Source organism: Saimiri boliviensis, chromosome 12 (assembly GCF_048565385.1).
Source record: "Saimiri boliviensis isolate mSaiBol1 chromosome 12, mSaiBol1.pri, whole genome shotgun sequence".
NCBI lineage: Eukaryota > Metazoa > Chordata > Mammalia > Primates > Cebidae > Saimiri > Saimiri boliviensis.
In genome coordinates this window covers 88,832,101-88,851,785 of record NC_133460.1, presented here as the reverse complement: position 1 = coordinate 88,851,785, position 19,685 = coordinate 88,832,101, and the positions used below count along the sequence as shown (strand labels likewise).

The 19,685-nt window shown below is 43.4% G+C and overlaps 1 protein-coding gene across 2 annotated transcripts in view; it reads left to right on the top strand.

The window, feature by feature from the left end:
• The window catches only part of COL17A1 (collagen type XVII alpha 1 chain), a 94,431-nt gene that overhangs the window by 28,489 nt on the left and 46,257 nt on the right, over positions 1-19,685 (top strand). The window contains exons 1-5 of one of the 2 annotated variants that reach the window (XM_039464996.2): positions 6,655-6,906; positions 14,485-14,547; positions 16,544-16,588; positions 17,566-17,670; positions 18,652-18,780. In XM_039464996.2, coding sequence (XP_039320930.1) covers positions 14,496-14,547; positions 16,544-16,588; positions 17,566-17,670; positions 18,652-18,780 — 331 coding nt within the window. In that variant the 5' untranslated portion in view covers positions 6,655-6,906; positions 14,485-14,495. Of the gene's footprint in view, positions 1-6,654; positions 6,907-14,484; positions 14,548-16,543; positions 16,589-17,565; positions 17,671-18,651; positions 18,781-19,685 lie in introns of those variants that run through there. The other variant, XM_039464997.2, reaches the window with a different exon arrangement.

Here is a 19,685-nt window from a genome sequence, read left to right as displayed (position 1 = left end):
AGAGAGGGGAACATTTTTTTTTTTAATAAACCTCCTATTGATAATATGTTAGGTGGTGAACACAGGGCAAAATGGGAGCAGGGAAGAGTGCAAACCAAAGGGAATAATCTTTTTGTTGTTGTTATTGTTTTCATATCCTCCACCAGAAAGTAAGCTCTAACATGGGGACTTTTGAAAAAGGTAACTTGGCTAGCCGGGCGCGGTGGCTCAAGCCTGTAATCCCAGCACTTTGGGAGGCCGAGGCGGGTGGATCACGAGGTCGAGAGATCGAGACCATCCTGGTCAACATGGTGAAACCCCGTCTCTACTAAAAGTGCAAAAAATTAGCTGGGCATGGTTGCACGTGCCTGTAATCCCAGCTACTCAGGAGGCTGAGGCAGGAGAATTGCCTGAGCCCAGGAGGCGGAGGTTGCGGTGAGCCGAGATCGCGCCATTGCACTCCAGCCTGGGTAACAAGGGCGAAACTCCGTCTCAAAAAAAAAAAAAGAAAAAAGAAAAAGGTAACTTGGCAGAGAATGGGAGGGAAGTGCTGTGGTCAGTGGTTGCCTTGGAAAAATCTCAGTATCATCCTAGGCCCTGCAGTCTCACTCATCTTAAAGCAACCACTAAATGTTATTGTCTCTGTCCAGCCTTGCTGATCTTGCCCTGCTCAGTTCCTTTCTCTTTTTCATCCTTGCCTTGCTAAAGCTCAGGTTCTTTGCTAAACTACTGCCAGAGTGTCCCCATCAGTCTATCTTGTCTCTTTCTGTTCTACTCCACTGTCTATCACCAAATTTATCTTTGTTCAGCCCAGCTGAACCTTCGGCAACTCCCCCTCACCCTCAGAATGACACAGATGTGCCGCAGACTGGCACTTCAGACTCTGTTCAAAGGATAGGTGCATCCTACCCTTCCTACCTCACCTCATCTTCTCTCCTTTCTCACACTATGCTCCACCTCTCTCCACCAAAGCCTTACTCTTTCCTGCATCTGTACCTCTCGTGCTGGACTCTGCTTGAAATTTCTTCTTCACCCTTGGCTTCTTACCACCATCCATCCTTTAAGGCCCAGCTCAAAGGACACCTCTTTTGTGAAGCTTTGGCTGATGCTCACGGCTAAGAGTGGATTCTCATAGTTCTTAACTGTTCTCTTGTGGTTTATATTCTTCTGTATGTTGTAATTATTGGTATATGTGGTGACTGCATTCATATGTTTTTCCTTTTTACATGGTAAATTACTGGAAGGTAGGTTTTATATCTCACTCTCAATTGTACTCATACACCTCATGCCTTGCTCATGATAGACACACCATAGGTAGTAGTCGACTCAACACATGTGTATGAGTTTTAAATGGAAAAATGAATGAATACATCTGAAGTTGGGAATGGAAAAAAGGAAACCCGGGTGATTTCTTATTGTAATCAAGGCAGCAAGGAACACAACTGGTGATAATTCAAGAAGCCCACACGGGAAGGGGAGGAGTTGGTACTACTTCTCAACTTCGTCCTTCCAAAAGCTAAACAATTCCACACACCATGACATATGATGTTGTCATAATTGTGCATAGAGAAGTCTTATCCAGGAGCATATGTTAAGCAAAGAAGCCAAGCAGGAAGATGGTCTTCCAGTCTTAGAACAGTATTAGAAAACTGTAACAAATAATTGTTGTATTATTTTTATTTAATATGTGAGAATTCGTTTTTTTAAAAAAAATCAGTCACTTTACTGTCCATCAAAAGAGCTGAATCAATAATTGTAGATACTAGAATTATCTCAGTAAATATAAAATTATTTTCTCTCATCTCCTTCTCAGAGAACTTCATTTCTTGTTGTCTCTTGAGAATGGAGGGAAAAATGTGTCCCAAAGCTGTAGGATACCTGGGTGAAAGTATGACAAGCACATCATGGCACTATCATGTGATACTGTTTTTATGAGAGGAGAGTCATAGTATAGGTAGAAATCCACCTGTTGGGTACACCCCTTTAAACCAAACACATAAAGAAAATCTGCATCTACAAAGAGTTGTGAGGTAGTGAATAGTAGCTAGACAAAAGCACTCACCCTGATCACCAAAAACAAATCCCTTTTCAGAAACACATCAGCCATATAAAGCAGAGTCTGCCTGTATTCACGCTGCTGAGAGAGTGATGCATCTGGTCACCTGGTGCCAATCTGGGCCACATGTGAAAAGACACTCTTTCTCCCTAGCCTATTTAAAAATCAGTAGATAATTTTGGAAGTATGACTATTTTTCCAGGTTGCCTTTTAAGGGACTTTTCTTTCTAGTCCATCAAAAATGGATTAGTGTGACTCATTAACACAGCTCCAAACGCAGTCAGAAAGCAAGAAACACCTTTCCGGTTTCTTAATCACTTCAATTTCCTAAAGCTGACTCTGCTTCTTCATTTTGGCAAGAATTTTGTCATTTTCTGGTTAATTTAAAAACATTTAAAAGACAACTCCCTTACTACTAGGCATATGGTAGAAACTTAACATATAAATGTTAAATGAATATAAAGTTTATTTCACTCCATGTATCAAGTCTTACTCACAGATTTGCCAAGTACGATAAACTATGAACATTGAGTAGCCAGAATGTGAGTAATTGAATTCTTTTTTCTTTTCCCTCAAAGTGCCTAGTATAGGACTCTGTGAACGCTCTTCACACATGCACATCTGAATATGTGAGAACCTGCACATGCACACACAGACACGCAGTCTTATTTTATTTATTTTTTCATTTTTTTTTGAGATGGAGTTTTGCTCTTGTTACCCAGGCTGGAGTGCAATGGCACGATCTCGACTCACTGCAACCTCCGCCTCCTGGGTTCAGGCAATTCTCCTGCCTCAGCCTCCCAAGTAGCTGGGATTACAGGAACGCGCCACCATGCCCAGCTAATTTTTGTATTTTTAGTAGAGACAGGGTTTCACCATGTTGACCAGGATGGTCTCGATCTCTCGACCTCGTGATCCACCTGCCTTGGCCTCCCAAAGTGCTGGGATTACAGGTGTGAGCCACTGCGCCCGACCTGACATGCAGTCTTATTAGCCGTCGAGTTAGCTTAGAGGATCCTTGATTAATTAACTTTGAGCCTTATCTGTTACAGGTCTGACTGTTCTATTATACCTGGAGAATATCAATATTTTTATAGGAACCCAAGGGGAGGAAAATACCATCTATGCCGATTCTGATGGTTGCTTAGCATGTTATTTTATTTTTTAATTTATTTTTATTTTGTAGAGATGGGATCTCACTATGTTGCCCAGGCTACTCTTAGACTCCTGGTCTCAAGAAATCCTCCTACCTTGGCCTCCCAGCGTGCTGGGATTACAGGCCTGTCACAATGCCTGGCCTGTGTGTTTGGTTTTATATAGTTGTTATAGTGAATAATTGATTGGTCTGTGGTTGCTGAGTTGTATAAACAGATTTCTTTCTAAAACTATCAATAAGTTATTCTGGGGCCGGGCGCAGTGGCTCAAGCCTGTAATCCCAGCACTTTGGGAGGCCGAGGCAGGTGAATCACGAGGTCAAGAGATCGAGACCATCCTGGTCAACATGGTGAAACCCCGTGTCTACTAAAAATACAAAAAACATTAGCTGGGCATGGTGGCGCGTGCCTGTAATCCCAGCTACTCAGGAGGTTGAGGCAGGAAAATTGCCTGAACCCAGAGGCGGAGGTTGCGGTGAGCCGAGATCGCGCCATTGCACTCTGGCCTGGGTAACGAGTGAAACTCTGTCTCAAAAAAAAAAAAAAAAAAAAAAAAAAAGTTATTCCAATGCCATACTGCTGTTAACTGAAAACATCCCCACTGTTCAGATGGTTTTGGTTTTTCTTTAAGTTGTAATTTCCCCTCAACCTGATCTGTTCTGATATTGCCTATTTTCTTTCAGTTCAAAGCTATGAGCAGACTTAAATTTTAATAATATACAAGGCAGTGGGAAATGAAGGTTTAAGGGTCAAGTGGAATCTATTAGTCTGTCACTTATGAGATGTAAGACCTTTGGCCTGTTACTCAACCTCTCAAACTTCACTTTTCTTAGCTATAAAATGAAGATGATAATGGTACACAGCTCTCAGAGTTTCTGTGAGGACCGTGTTGGAGAATGGATGTGAACTATCTGGCTCACAATAGACCTAGAAAGCATTCGTTGTAGTTGCTCTTCTTTCCTGGGATCTATAATCCAAATATCCACACAGTGCCCATAGGGAGTTGCTCCTTAATGTCAGCTTAAGAACATTTGCCACATAACCCAAAACACGTCCCTCCATGGCCTGTGAGGCCCTGTGTGATCTAGTCCTTCCTCGCCAGCCTCTCAACTGCTGCCTCCCTCCCTTCACTTGATGCTTTTGAGCAAATTGGCCTCATCACTGTTCCCCCAAATCATGCGGCTTCCACCTGAGAGCCTTCTCAGAGACTCTTGCCCCATCTAGATGTTAGAACACTCTCCACCCTGCCCTTCACCTGTGTGATCTCTTGTCAGCCTTCATCTATCACTTACATACCAGGAATTTCCATAACACCCTCTCTAAGGTTATGTCTGTTATGATTTCACAGTAGCCAGTACTCCTTCTTTCTGATCTTGTTCTGTTACCCAGGCTAGAGTGCATTTGTGCCATTATAGCTCACTGCAACCTTGAACTGCTAGGCTCATGCGATCCTCCCATCTCAGCCATCTGAGTAGCTGTGACTGCAGGTACACACCATCATATGCAGTGTTTTGTTTTGTTTTGTTTTTTTCAGTACAGACAGAGTCTTGCTATGCTGCCCAGGCTGGTCTTGAACTCCTGGCCTCAAGTCAGTACACTTTCTTTATAATAGTTATCACATTCTTAATTATATATTGTACATAATTGTTACGGACTGAATTGTATCCCTCCGAAATTCATATGTGAAGCCCCCATCACCAGTACCTCAGTAAATTTATTCGAAGATGGGCTCTTTCAAGAAGTAGTTAAATGTAAGTAAAAATGAGGCCATCAGGGTGGACCCTAATTCGATCTGACTTGTGTCCGTATGAGAAGAGGAGATTAGGACACACAGAGAGAGACACCAGGGATGTGCATGCACAGAGAAAGGCCATGTGAGGACACTGCAAGAAGACGGCTGTCTGCAAGCCAAGGAGAGGGGATCTCAAGAGAAATCAAACCTCCTGACACACTGATCATGAACTTCCAGCCCACGGAACTATGAGAAAATAAAACTCTGTTGTTTAAGCCACCCAATCTGTGGTATTTTGTTACAGGAACCCTCACTGACTAATATATTTTGTAAGCCCTGTCTTCCTCCATTAGACTATGAACTGCATAAGCACAGGGAATATGTCCATATTTCACCATCAAACTCTTAGCACATAGTTTAATGCCTGGCTCCAAGCAGTGCCAATATATTTTTTTTTGTTTAATTTATGAATGAAGGAATGAATGATGCAGGGCCATGTCAATTTTATTCTGAAAGCTCTGTGTGTTCTGGATTCTTCAACGTTCTTCTCCTATGAGATTGACAGAAGACATGTTGAGTATTTATTTGGGGAAGGCAAGAACATTCTAGAAAGCAAATGTCAAATTCTGCATAATTGAAAAGGTTCTGAAATGCATGACTCTAGTGCAGAATATGGGCAGCTTGGGAGCAAGAGCCCCACAGGTGTTCTCAGTGGTCTGCTATCCTTCCATGGGATGCAGTGCCCGCAATAGCAAGGTGCAGTCGCACGTCAGTGCTATGCTGTAGGGGTCCCACAGCTCCCCTCCAGTATCGTAGGATAACACCTCAGAACTGGGAATCTCCACGTGATGCTGGGTCCCAGGAATGTGCTATGGTCTCAAAGGACTGCCTGAGTGAATTCCAGGTTCAGACTTCCCATTTTTCCAACACAAGGGTCTCAAGCTAGTCTTTGGGCCCCCTGAAAAGCCAGATACCATCCAGGTATTCATAAGAATTATCCTGAGTGATGCAAGTTGACCCTCTAGGGAAATCTAAAGGTCCCAAGATATGCTTGGAGTTGCAGGACATCTGGGAGCCCACATATGTCTTTACGTGTATGGAGACTATGTGGTCACCTGATTTGAAGGACAAAAAAGTCCTTATCCCTCCCCAACAGCACCTCTCTCCATTATTAGGTGGGCAAATGCCTAAAATCCCATCATTAACATGTCACTCTTTTAGATCGGCATCACTATATCTGGCTACCTTTTTTGTAAAATGAACCCCTGGCCCACCAACTGCTCAGTACTTCCAGTCATTAGTATATTATGAATTAGTTCAGCAACTATTTTCTCCAGATGGGCTTGACCTGGTTTGAGTTAGAAGAGGGGAAAGAAGACAAAGACATCAATAGGGGAAACAGACCTTGAATATAAATCCTGCCAACTTCAGTTTCTCTAGGGTTCAGGTACTTTGACCACAGGCCATTCATATGCCTAGACCACCTGTGAATCATGCACTGAGATTCCAGTCCCCAGGGCACTGAGGAAGGGTACTGCCGCAAAGCTGTGGCCGCTCTCCAGCTGCAGAAGGTAGGCAATAAAAGGGAATTTCCTTTGTTTCTTTTTCCCCATGGGCCTATAAATGGTTAACCTTCCTAAGCTGGAAGGAGAAGTTTTCTGCCTCCTGTAAAGTTTGATTCCTGGAGGCAGATTTTTTTTTTTTTAAATCCAGCAAGTGTCAGATAATTGGAAGGGTGGAGTAACGCTGTAAACCACGACACACCTTTGTCAGGACTTGTTTGGAAGCAAAGAGTTGAAAGAAACAAGGTGGAGAGAAGGAGAAGAGAACATTTTTGAAAGATCACTCAGCTTTAACACACCTTGGCAGGGTCTGGATAAAAAAAAAGTGAGCCCTGCAAATTTCTGGAAGAAAACATCAGGGGAAGAAAGAAAGAGGGGGATTTATTCAAAGTTCTTTTTAATTTCTTCAAAACCTCAAGCCAGGTAAGTAACAGGAAGACTGACCTTTCTCCCTTTCTCTGAGTCTTTGATTTAAGGTGTGTCATTTAGAAATTAAATGTTTATTGGAAAATAGAAGATGAAGGTCTGTAGTTTCTAGCATTCTGGTTGACGTGATTAACTGGTTACAAAAGATGACTTTGGTGTATGCATTCTGCTTCGGGTAGGTCTTTCAAAGGAAATCAGTGGGGAAAAGGAGAAGGCTAGTTAAAATATACTGGGCTGTAGTGGCAAGATCATTCTATATTGTTTTCAGTATTGTAAAATGACTTGTGTTGTTTTATTTAGAACATGATATGGGCTTAAAATTGCTTCTCTCCCAATCTCAATTTCCTGTCTCACTATCTTGCTCCCCTCTTCCCTTTCTCTCTTTCTCCACTGGACACAAGAGAACAACTCAGAGGTGAAGTTAAACTACAGGTAAGGGGCCCTTCTAGAAGCAGCCCCTGTGCTGACTGGGCCTCTCTGATTAAGCTAAACATGGTAAACATTGCTCTTTACCATGCTTAAATTAGCCTCTAATCTAAAGTAAAGTCTGATCTTTGAAATGATCTAATTAATCCAGGAATTTTCCAGGATCAAACTTAGAGGAAGAAAAAAGAAGAAAATTGTTTCTCGTATATATACTCTTATGGGTCAACTTGGGTTTCCCCTGCCAAAAAAAAAAATTCACTTTGAGATAAGAATTACCAGTTTCGATACCTAAATGGTCAAGGTTAACTGGTAACTGACAAATTATCACTTTACTTTTTGAAGCAGAGGCAAAACCTCTGGCACATGCCTTCTTTTGAGAAGCAGTTAATCAGTAGTCCAACAGTAGACTTATTGTATCTGTAAAATGTAGTGAGATTTTTAAAAGGTATTTATTTGAAAAGTAGAATGGTTTCTTCTTACCTCCATATGTTCTCTCTTAGAGTTAAGGCACAGATCTGTCAGAGCTAACCTAAGACAGATGCCTATCCCCACACAGACATACTCCAGAGAATCAAATGGGTCCTGCTTTACTCTTAGGCCCTGCAAAACACCCACATGAATCTGATCAGAGTTTACAGAGGAACAATTAAAGTGAACAGTCCTGCTTCAAACTTGCATAGAAACTTATCAGCCTAGGTAACATGGCAAAACCCTGACTCTACAAAACATATAAAATTAGCCAAGCGTGGTGATTCACACCCATAGTCCCAGCTTCTCAGGAGGCTGAGGCAGGAGGATCACCTAAGCCCAGGAGGTTGAGGCTGCAGTGAGCCATGATGGCACCACTACACTCCAGCCTGGGCAACAGAGCCAGATTCTCTTTTATAAAAGAATAGGAACTCTGGGAGGCCAAGGCTGGTGGATCACCTGAGGCCACCAGTCTGGCCAACATGGTGAAACCCCATTCCTACTAAAACTACAAAAATCATGGGGGCATGGTGGTGTGCCTGTAATCCCAGCTACTTGGGAGGCTGAGGCAAGAGAATCACTCAAATCCAGGAGGTGGAGGTTGCAGTGAGCCGAGATTGTGGCACTGTACTCCATCCTGGACTACAGAGCAAGACTTTGTCTCCAAACAAACAAACAAACACACACAAAAAGAATAGGAAAAAAACTCCTTACATTGGTGAAACTGACCAGACCTAAGAACTACCCACCTTCTCAGATTATGAGAAACAAAAAGAAGTCTGTTCGCATTGTTTCATTTGCCATTATTAATGGTGGCAGGACACAACTGTAAACAAACCAACATAATCGCAAAGCTGGTGCCCTATCCCACCTGCCCCCAGTCATGAAAATCCAGGATGCCAAATTTAGCAAGCAGCAAACCCATCTCCAGGGAGCTGTAGAGACAAAGCCTCCAGGACAGTCAACTCCAGGGCATTGGCTTTCCTGACATCAAACTGCTGGGCCCTTCTGTGTTAACAGGTCAATAGCCAGTGGATGGTTTTCTAATAGCCAGTGGATGGTTTTCTAATACTTTGGCAATTTTGTTGTTGCTTTGTTTTAAAATTTAAAGTGTATAGAGATTGGAGTAATAGAAGCTATGAAAATACTTGCCATTCATTAGCAGAGTATAGAAACATTTGTTCCTAAAACAAAAAAGAGAGAAAAACACTTAGCTTCTTCATTCTCTTTGTTATATCAAGAATAAAGTGTTTCATGTGTGATTAGAATAAGATAATTTGATGGTTTAAATTCAAATGTGATGGTAAGCTATTAACATGATGGTTTACTGTCACAAACAGTGGTTTGTGTGTGTGTGTGTGTGTGTGTGTGTGTGCATGCGTGTGCGTCCGTGTGTGTTGGACAGCAGCAGTGTCTGAATAGTTTTAGATCAATGTGGCATCATTTAAATAAAATGGAAAGGAAAAAAACACATAAAAGTAGAAAAATGATTTAACATTGTGCCTTCTTGCCTAGGAAAGTGACATGGGATCATTTTTACAACTTCAAAAAAACATTAGCTATAAAACAACCACAGAGCCGGGCGCGGTGGCTCAAGCCTGTAATCCCAGCACTTTGGGAGGCCGAGTCGGGTGGATCACGAGGTCAAGAGATCGAGACCATCCTGGTCAACATGGTGAAACCCCGTCTCTACTAAAAATACAAAAAAATTAGCTGGGCATGGCGGCGCGTGCCTGTAATCCCAGCTGCTCAGGAAGCTGAGGCAGGAGAATTGCCTGAACCCAGGAGGTGGAGGTTGCGGTGAGCCGAGATCGCGCCATTGCACTCCAGCCTGGGTAACAAGAGCAAAACTCCGTCTCAAAACAAAACAAAACAAAACAAAACAAAACAAAAAAAAAACAACCACAAAGCAACCCTTCAGAACTGTGGGTGGAAATCAGTATAATTTTGGAATTGAGAGCTTGAATAATCTGCTCATCCTTCGTTCTAGTAAAGTGGCCCAAATATCTGAGAAGTTAAAAATCACATTATTTGACAGTGCTTCCATTAAGTAGGACTTTTGGAAGATAAACGCACCGGTGAATCCTGCTGGGGTAGGCAGGCTGAGGCACATACCTGGGCAGGTAACGTTCTTTTTACTAATGCTACACTTTTTAAAACTATCAGCACTTAAAATGTGTAAAAAAGGAAGTCCTGGGACTATACGGTAAGTCCTATGGGAAGATCCTAGTCCAGGGCTGTGCCCCAAGCCATCGTTTTCCACTTAATTTAACTCACTTATAGAAAGTTTCCTCTCATATTTGGTTTAAAAGAATCCGTCTCCCAACAACTCCCTGACACCTCAGATTGGCAGTGGGACACACAGACATCGGGGTGGCTTCAGATTGAAAGAGAGGCATCTACCTGTACCTGCCTAGAGCAGGTTCTATACACAGCGTACCTTCCAATGAGGAGCTCCCAGGCTCTGAAGGAGGACATCTGATTTCTAAGGAGGTCAGCACTTCACTCTCTGGAAGTTGGAAAACCTTTGGCTTTTTACTGCAGAATCAAGCCTTTTTCATTGGGATTCAGGGAAAAGATGGAGGGTCCAGAAATGCCTGCTATTTTTTTGGATAAAGAAAGAACAAGCAAAACTTTCCAGGTTTGCTGCCTAGAAACTGTACTGTTCTTTTGTTTGTTTGTTTGTTCGTGAGACTGAGTCTCCCTCTAACCCAGGCTGGAGTGCAGTGGTCCAGTCTCGGCTCACTACAACCTCTGCTTCCTGGGTTCAAGTGACTCTTCAGTCTCAGCCTCCTGAGTAGCTGGGACTACAGACGCATGCCACCATGCCCGGCTAATTTTTCTGTTTTTAGTAGAGAAGGGGTTTCACCATATTGGCCAGGCTGGTCTCAAACTCCTGATGATCCACCCTCCTCAGCCTCCTAATGTGCTGGGATTACAGGCGTGAGCCACTGCGCCTGGTGACCATACTCTTGACAAACAGAGTCATGATCCGTCTGCCTAAGTGGCTGCAAGTGGAACCCATCCAGCCAATCCCAAATGTATAGCTGCCAGCAGCAACTTTCACTGAAAGATCAAAATAAGCAATAACTTGTGGGAAGTAAAAGATTCCGTGGATTGTTATAAACAGTTCATTTCAGGATGACATTTCATATCTATTCAGGTACCATCTACAAAGCTATGAAAGTCACTTCCCTACTGACTGCCAGGGGCATTTAAAGGTTTTATCTCCCCAAATGCCTTCCAGTCCACAGCCAAATTTCTATTTTTTTTTAAAAGAAAGTCAGGGAAGGGTTTCAGAGCTATTAAAGGTAATTAATGCTTAAACAAAGGATTACAAAGAAGGTGTCCAGCTGCACATAGGTTTGCATGACATAAGTCATACAGGTTATAGCTGGAATGCAGAGAGAGTCACTGGCCAGATTTGTCCTCGTAATGAGGCTAGACTCCTTTGTTAAGCTGTGTATGGAGCCCCTCCTCTAGGCTCCAGGAAACATACCTATAAAGACATTCTGTGGCTTCTCAGATCCAGGTAGGATTTTTTCATGATGCCTCATTCCTTGCCTGTAGCTGTGTTTGAGAAACACCAATGAGCAAGAAGTTGGCACATTTACCAGGCCCTGAAGCTAACTGTATGGATCTTGGTTATTCCACCAAGTAGTTGATCAGTTGGTCTCATTTGGTCTTGGTTTTTGTCAGGGAAGTCACTTAGAGCTACATTATGACTTTCATGGTCCCTAGACACTTTCGCCTTTTTTTTTTTAATCGTAACTGATCTTTTTTATTTTCTTTTTTCTTTTTTCTTTTTTTTAATTATTATTATTATTTTTTATTGCATTTTAGGTTTTGGGGTACATGTGAAGAACATGCAAGATTGTTGCATAGGTACACACATGGCAGTGTGGTTTTCTGCCTTCCGTCCCCTCACCTGTATCTGTCATTTCTCCCCATGTTATCTCTTCCCACCTCCCCACCCCCTGTCCCTCCCCCATTTCCCCCCAATGGACCCCAGTGTGTAGTGCTCCCCTCCCTGTGTCCATGTGTTCTCATTGTTCAACACCCGCCTATGAGTGAGAAGATGTGGTGTTTGATTTTTTGCTCTTGTGTCAGTTTGCTGAGAATGATGGTTTCCAGATTCATCCATGTCCCTACAAAGGACGTGAACTCATCGTTTTTGATGGCTGCATAATATTCCATGGTGTTTATGTACCACATTCTCCCTATCCAGTCTATCATCATTGGGCATTTGGGTTGGTTCCAGGTCTTTGCTATTGTAAACAGTGCTGCAATGAACATTCGTGTGCACGTGTCCTTATACTTTCACCTTTTTGGGCCCCTTCCTCCATTGAAAAAACTTTAAAATTCTGGACCAGGCACGGTGGCTCAAGCCTGTAATCCCAGCACTTTGGGAGGCTGAGGCGGGTGGATCACGAGGTCAAGAGATCGAGACCATCCCGGTCAACATGGTGAAACCCCGTCTCTACTAAAAATACAAAAAATTAGCTGGGCATGGTGGCGTGAGCCTGTAATCCCAGCTGCTCAGGAAGCTGAGGCAGGAGAATTGCCTGAACCCAGGAGGCAGAGGTTGCAGTGAGTCGAGATCGTGCCATTGCACTCCAGCCTGGGTAACAAGAGCAAAACTCCATCTCAAAAAACAAAACAAAACAAACAAAAAAAAAAACTTTAAAATTCTGTTTTACAACTGCATTGGTATAAAGAAGGACTTAATCCAGATTAGATTCTGTTTATTTTTCCTTCTGATTTTAAAAGAAATTAAAACATTTTGTGGGCTCCAAAATTGCTGTGGGCCTAGGCACTGTGCCCACTTTGCCTACTGGGTAAGTCAAGCCTGAAGGCACTAGGGCAGAGACTGGAAGGAGAGCTCTTCAAGAAGGGGTACCTGGCAGAAGCAGTGTGCCTCAGCATTCTAGAACCCTGTTTGAACTACAATCAAAAGATAAACTAGGAGCCAGGCGCGGTAGCTCAAGCCTGTAATCCCAGCACTTTGGGAGGCTGAGGCGGGTGGATCACAAGGTCAAGAGATCGAGACCATCCTTGGTCAATATGGTGAAACCCCGTCTCTACTAAAAATACAAAAAAAAAAAAATTAGCTGGGCATGGTGGCACGTGCCTGTAATCCCAGCTACTCAGGAGGCTGAGGCAGGAGAATTGCCTGAACCCAGGAGGCAGAGGTTGCGGTGAGCCGAGATCGCGCCATTGCACTCCAGCCTGGGTAACAAGAGTGAAACTCCGTCTCAAAAAAAAAAAAAAAAAAAAAAAAAAAAAAAGATAAACTAAGAGGAAGAGAAAGTTAGAGGAGGAGAGAGAACCACAGGGAAAGTCAGATTTCAGGTTCTTTCAGAAACGAGCCAGGCAGCACAGCAAGAAGAGCCCAGTTGGGACAGGACCCTTGCTATGCATTCCTGTGTGTTTAAGACTTGAGCTTTCATCCTCATCACACTTTAGCATCAGCCCTGCCTCATACCATCCTTGCTTAGGGACACAGTGGACAAAATCGCACTGATTTTCTTTTTCAGAAGCAGAGTAAGAGTGAAGGGAGAACATAGATCAGGTGTCCCCAAACTTTTTACACAGGGGGCCAGTTCACTGTCCCTCAGACGGTTGGAGGGCCACCACACACTGTGCTCCTCTCACTGACCACCAATGAAAGAGGTGCCCCTTCCTGAAGTGCGGCGGTGGGGCGGATAAATGGCCTCAGGGGGCTGCATGCGGCCCGCAGGCCGTAGTTTGGGGACGCCTGACATAGATAATACGCACAAATATGTATTTTCCTACATGTATCTATAGATTCTGCAGGCTTTCTTCAACTGTTTTTCATTCTTATGTCTGCAGATAAGCATGTGAGAGCCGATTATAATGAATGTTTCATACTTTGAAAAGAGTAAAGTTCCTACAAGTGTGACAAATATAATTATTTTATCCCGATTTAAATCTATCAAGTGCCATTCTTACATCCAGACTCTTAAATAATGAAGCATGAATGTTTCATATAGAACACTGAACATTATGGGAGACATTAAAATGAATTAGATGATAGTACTAAGTGCCCTGATAGACCCCCTTCAGCTATTCATTACCATGGCAAAGAATGGAGGTTTTATAGTCAAACAAAAGTCAGGACACCCCATCTGGATGCTCAGCAAGGGGTAGGCTGATCAACTAGATGCTGAAAAACAAGATCCCAGCACAAAGAAATAGAATCCAAAGTAAAAGTATTACTCTCTATTATACCTGTGATAAGAAATGGGAATGACCCTTGTAAAAAATATGCACATGAAAGAATTATGCTTTAAATTCTTGAAATCATGTTTTTGGTTATTAGCTTGAAGAGTAGGGACCTATACTTACTAAAAACAATGGCAGCTGGGCACGGTGGCTCATGCCTGTAATCCCAACACTTGGGGAGGCTGAGGCAGGCAGATCATCTGAGGTTGGGAGTTCGAGACCAGCCTGGCCAACATGGCAAAACCCCATCTTTACTAAAAATACAAACTTAGCCTGGCGTGGTGGCGCATGCCTGTAATTCCAGCTACTCAGGAGGCTGAGGCAGGAGAATCACTTGAACCCAGGAAGCAGAGGTTGTGGTGAGCTGAGATCGTGTCAGTGCACTCCAGCCTGGGCAATAAGTATGGCTATCATAGTTTCTGACTTTTCTTACAGCTGGCTATGGTATGGATGCAACCAAGAAAAACAAACGAGATGGTACTGAAGTCACTGAAAGAAGTAAGAGCATTGGAATTTTTTACATGCTTTATTATAAAAGTAATAAAAATTTGGAAACAGAATAATTCATTAATAATTCTACCACAACCACTGTATCATGTTTAAGTGTGTTCCTAAATGGACTTTAATCCTTTTGATAAGATAGATCTTGTTGATTTTTATGTCAAAAGATGTCCTGCCAGGCCGGGCGCGGTGGCTCAAGCCTGTAATCCCAGCATTTTGGGAGGCCGAGGCGGGTGGATCACGAGGTCAAGAGATCGAGACCATCCTGGTCAACATGGTGAAACCCCGTCTCTACTAAAAATACAAAACATTAGCTGGGCATGGTGGCGCGTGCCTGTAATCCCAGCTACTCAGGAGGCTGAGGCAGGAGAATTGCTTGAACCCAGGAGGCGGAGGTTGCGGTGAGCCGAGATCGCGCCATTGCACTCCAGCCTGGGTAACAAGAGCGAAACTCTGTCTCAAAAAAAAAAGAGATGTCCTGCCTTTTCTTCAATGATGAAGGTTGTCATTTTCATGTAGTTTTCATAACCTTCATTTTTTTATAATTCATAGCATTCTACTAAATAAATTTACCATACTTTATTTAACCATTTCCAATTTTAGGGGTACAGGGCAAGAGAAATCTAAATAACATCCTAGTTATTGCAGAGACAAAGTTGAAATAAAACTAATATTATAGTTGACATCTATTCTGAAAACTGAAAACACACTTATTTTGTGAAACTGCCCAACAAAAAATTAAGAGGCATTTAAACTGTCCCCCTAGCAACTCTAAGTTAGGAAACTTTTCCACTTATTCTGTGACTTTCATATATCTCCAATAAAAAAAATTTCTGGCTCCATAGACATGAAACTTTTGGTTAGGAAATAATTTATTTTTATGTGTCAAAGAATCCCAAAGTTCTATACAATGAGAAGTTTAGTGAAAACTCAAGGACTATTATTCAAGTCAAGCTGCAACTGTACTCTGGAAAACCATTTCCTTTTATGTGCTGTTTCTGGCATGTCCATAACCACATGTTCTTGCTAGGACAACCAAACTAATTAGCAAAATGCGGTATGAAGAACAGTGGGAATGAGAGTCACATGGGACGAAGCAGGTGTCAGCAGCACAGCTGAAAGGCGCACAAAATGATCCTGCACCATCTTCCTTTACTCTTTTCTCCTTTCACCACCTTCCCCACATGTATGTGCCAATGCCTGCCCCCCCCCACACACACACACACGCACACATACACACATGCATGCAAGCACGCACACTGGAAACCTGCTTTTAAAGGACAGAGACCCCAGATAGGTAGGTGCTCCTGTATACCCACCAGAGACAGAGGTGGTGGTGAGGGCCACAATCAGAGGATGTGATGGATTCACCATCGCTCAGATCAACAGGAACTAAATTTCAGAGGCCAAGGGACTGGTTCTTCAAGTCTGTGATGTGCCTGGATCACTGATTTTGCAAAACCCCAAATGTGACTTACCAGGAGCCCCCTTCCTTCCCACAATTCCCCACATTCAGATGTTGCCCTAAAGACATTAGAACAAATCATCATGCTCTTGAACACCTCCAAATTCATGAAGAAGTACGCAGTGAAGTCGGTCAGGGTGTTGGTCTCAGCTGGACTGAGAGACCATGGGGAAGGAGCAACTTGAGACAGGAGGGCCTGGTCTTCCTTCAACCTCAGATCAGGCCTGGACTGGATCTAAGTGTCCAAGGAGAGACATCAACACCAAAACAACTCGTTTCAAATCAGTGGGTAACTTGTTTTGGCTCCAAAGAGATATAAACTTGTTTTCCAAGCACATTAAACCCATTGTTGTTGCTAGTATCTTTTTGCACAGTGAATCAGATCGCAAACTTTAAAGCACAAGCATAGAAAAATCTATGTTGAACCTAATTTAATATGCTGATCCAATGACAGAGCTTAGGCCTTGCCAAGATCCAGAGGTGTTAGTGCATTACATAAGATCTTATCTTTTCTTTGTCTTTTTCTAGTTGTCACTGAAACAGTAACCACAAGACTTACATCCTTACCACCAAGTAAGTACCGCAATAGCTTACTTCTCAGGAGATCACATTTGAAGGACCCCACACCTGCAACCTGTTCCATGAGAGCTCCAAATCTTTTGAAATCTATTTTAGCACCTATATTGACATTAATCTGTAGACAACAGAATTCACCAGTTCAAAGTGTGTACGTCAGTGATTGTTAGTGTACTTACCAAGTTATGCAGCCGTGATTACAATCTAATTTTAGAAGATTTCCATGGCTCCTCAAAAACAAGTGACCATTAGCAGTTACTCCTCATTTTCCCTCCTCACTCCCCAGCTCCTGGAAACCACAAATCTACCGTCTATGTAGAGTTGCCTATTCCAGATGCTAAAATATTGGAAATCTTATTTAACCTGAGCAGAGATTGGGGGCTACCGGTCAAGCTTCTGATTGAGGCCACTTTTTTCCAGGAGCTCCTATCATTCCTGTAATATGGATCTGAGCCCAAAAGCTACCCCCTCCCCCCACCTTCAGGGAGCCTAGTTCCCTGGGGATGGGGAGAGCCCACCCATCAGCAGGTGAAGTCGGAGCAGTGATGGGCTGCCAGGTGGAAGGCCAGCAACACAGAGCTGCCACGCACCCCTCCAGCACTCCTAGTGGCTGCCATGCCTGGGCACTGACCAGGCACTGGAAAAAGCAAGCCCAACCAGGTCCTGGACTCAAGGAGCTTTCATTGCTCAGCCTTTTCTAATATTTAAAATTTCCTAAAACGCAACTTGTTATATTCCATCCAGGGGACTTTTCTTTTAAATCAGGTGGAATAGTCACTCTAGATATTTGTATCAAAAAACAACAACAAAATTGGAGCATGGCAGCTTCCATCTTATAATGAAGGTGGGAAAGGGACCCCAAACCAAGAAGGTCCTGGTGAAAAAATCAGGGAAGGCTTCCACAGGGTGGGGGACAAGGGGACCCTCTGGCCAGACTTCACCCTGAAATTGTCACCTGCTTTTGTTCCTGGCAGAAGGCGGGACCAGCAATGGCTATGCTAAAACAGGCTCTCTTGGCGGAGGGAGTCGTCTGGAGAAACAGAGCCTGACTCATGGCAGCAGCGGCTACATAAACTCAAGTGAGTGCCTACTGGTGCCAGTGGTCAGGGAAGAATGAGGACAAAGACACCAAGAAAGTCCTGCAGAGGACACAGGGCAGTCACGATTTTGAATCCGTGTACAAGAGGGACAATTACAGTCACCTGTCATCCATTCCAAATGTCCCAAAGAGTTATCTAAATAACAAACAGCTGTTGGGCAGCAGGGGTGGAGAATGGGGGTGCAAATTCTAAAACATCAGCATTTGAAGCCTATTTAAAATCAGATCCATTTTCATTAAGTCCACAATATAAATTACTATTAATTAAGAAGACTTCATTGGTAGGTTGCTCTTTTCCCACTAAATCACTCTTTTTAAGCCATCTCTTTAGAGAAGGATGTGCACGCCTGAAGGTTTACAATATGAATTAACAACAACAACAAAAGAAACTTAATGATTGGGTTACTGTGCTGGTGACTTGTTATCCCACACCCTGCAAGGTTCCACTGGGCAAGCATCCAACACAGGCCCATTGTTCCCAGTGAGACACTCTTTCAAACTAAAACAAAAGAAAGCAAACCAAGGCAAAACCGAACAAAAACAAGAAGCACCCAGATAGCTCCTGAAGCCATTCAAAATACTTAGAAGTGAAATTAAACGGGAGCCCCAAGACCTAAGAACAGCCAGGCTGACCAAAAGAAACACCTGCCCCTACCTGTTGAGGCACACTTCCATGCTGGATTATATTCTAGTCCATCTAAGCAGTGTCTACAAGAAAAATCTTGCCAAATCCTTTCCATTTCCATGCATGATAACCATGCATAGAAAGGACATTCCAGGCCAATAATTCCACCCTTCCATTTCTGAACAGTTGGGGGAATGCTGAGGCAACCCCTTTCAATTGTGCCCTCCCGAAAGCCCTCCCTGAGAGTACTTGGTTAATATAGCTGGGTCACAGTAGCCATTTAGTTCACCTCTCTGCCAAAGCACTATGAGAACTTACGCTTTTCCCCTCTTGCAGGTGGAAGCACACGAGGCCATGGCTCCACCTCTAGTTACAGGAGGGCTCACTCACCCGCCTCCACTCTGCCGAACTCCCCAGGCTCGACCTTTGAAAGGAAAACTCACGTTACCCGCCATGCATACGAAGGTATCAGTTCTACTAACTGTACAAGAGGACTATTCTCTTCCACAAGCAACTTCACTCATTCTTTGAAGATTTACACACTGGCCACCTGTGTCTGCCCCTCACCTTTCTTTCTACTCCTTTATTTTTTTTCTGGGGTCTGGTGTGGTGGCTCATGCCTCTAATCTCAGCACTTTGGGAGGCTGAGGCGGGCAGATCATGAGGACAGAAGAACAGGAGATCAAAGCCATCCTGGCTAACACAGTGAAACCCCGCCTCTACTAAAAATACAAAAAAAATAGCCGGGCATGGTGGTATATGCCTATAATCCCAGCTACTTGGGAGGCTGAGGCAGGAGAATCCCTTGAACCCGGGAGGTAGAGGTTGCAGTGAGCCAAGATCATGCCACCACACTCCAGCCTGGGCGACAGAGTGAGACTCCATATCAAAAAAAAGTACACTTAAACTAATTTCTTTTATGGACTTCCATTACTTGAAGACTTCATTCATTCGCTGCCTCATTTATTCATTCATTCACCCATTTAGTTACTTTTCCAACTAATATTTTATCCAATACCTGTTATGTGTTTAACACTGTGTAGAATGTCTTGATGAATGCTTCAATGAATCAGACAAGGATCTTGTCTTTAGGATCTGTAGTCCAATAGACATGTTAAGATGACAGATAAAATACAACTGTGCAAAGTAGATGGGGATTGGCCGGGCTCAGTGGCTCAAGCCTGTAATCCCAGCACTTTGGGAGGCCGAGGTGGGTGGATCACGAGGTCGAGAGATCGAGACCATCTTGGTCAACATAGTGAAACCCCGTCTCTACTAAAAATACAAAAAACTAGCTGGGCATGGTGGCGCGTGCCTGTAATCCCAGCTACTTAGGAGGCTGAGGCAGGAGAATTGCCTGAACCCAGGAG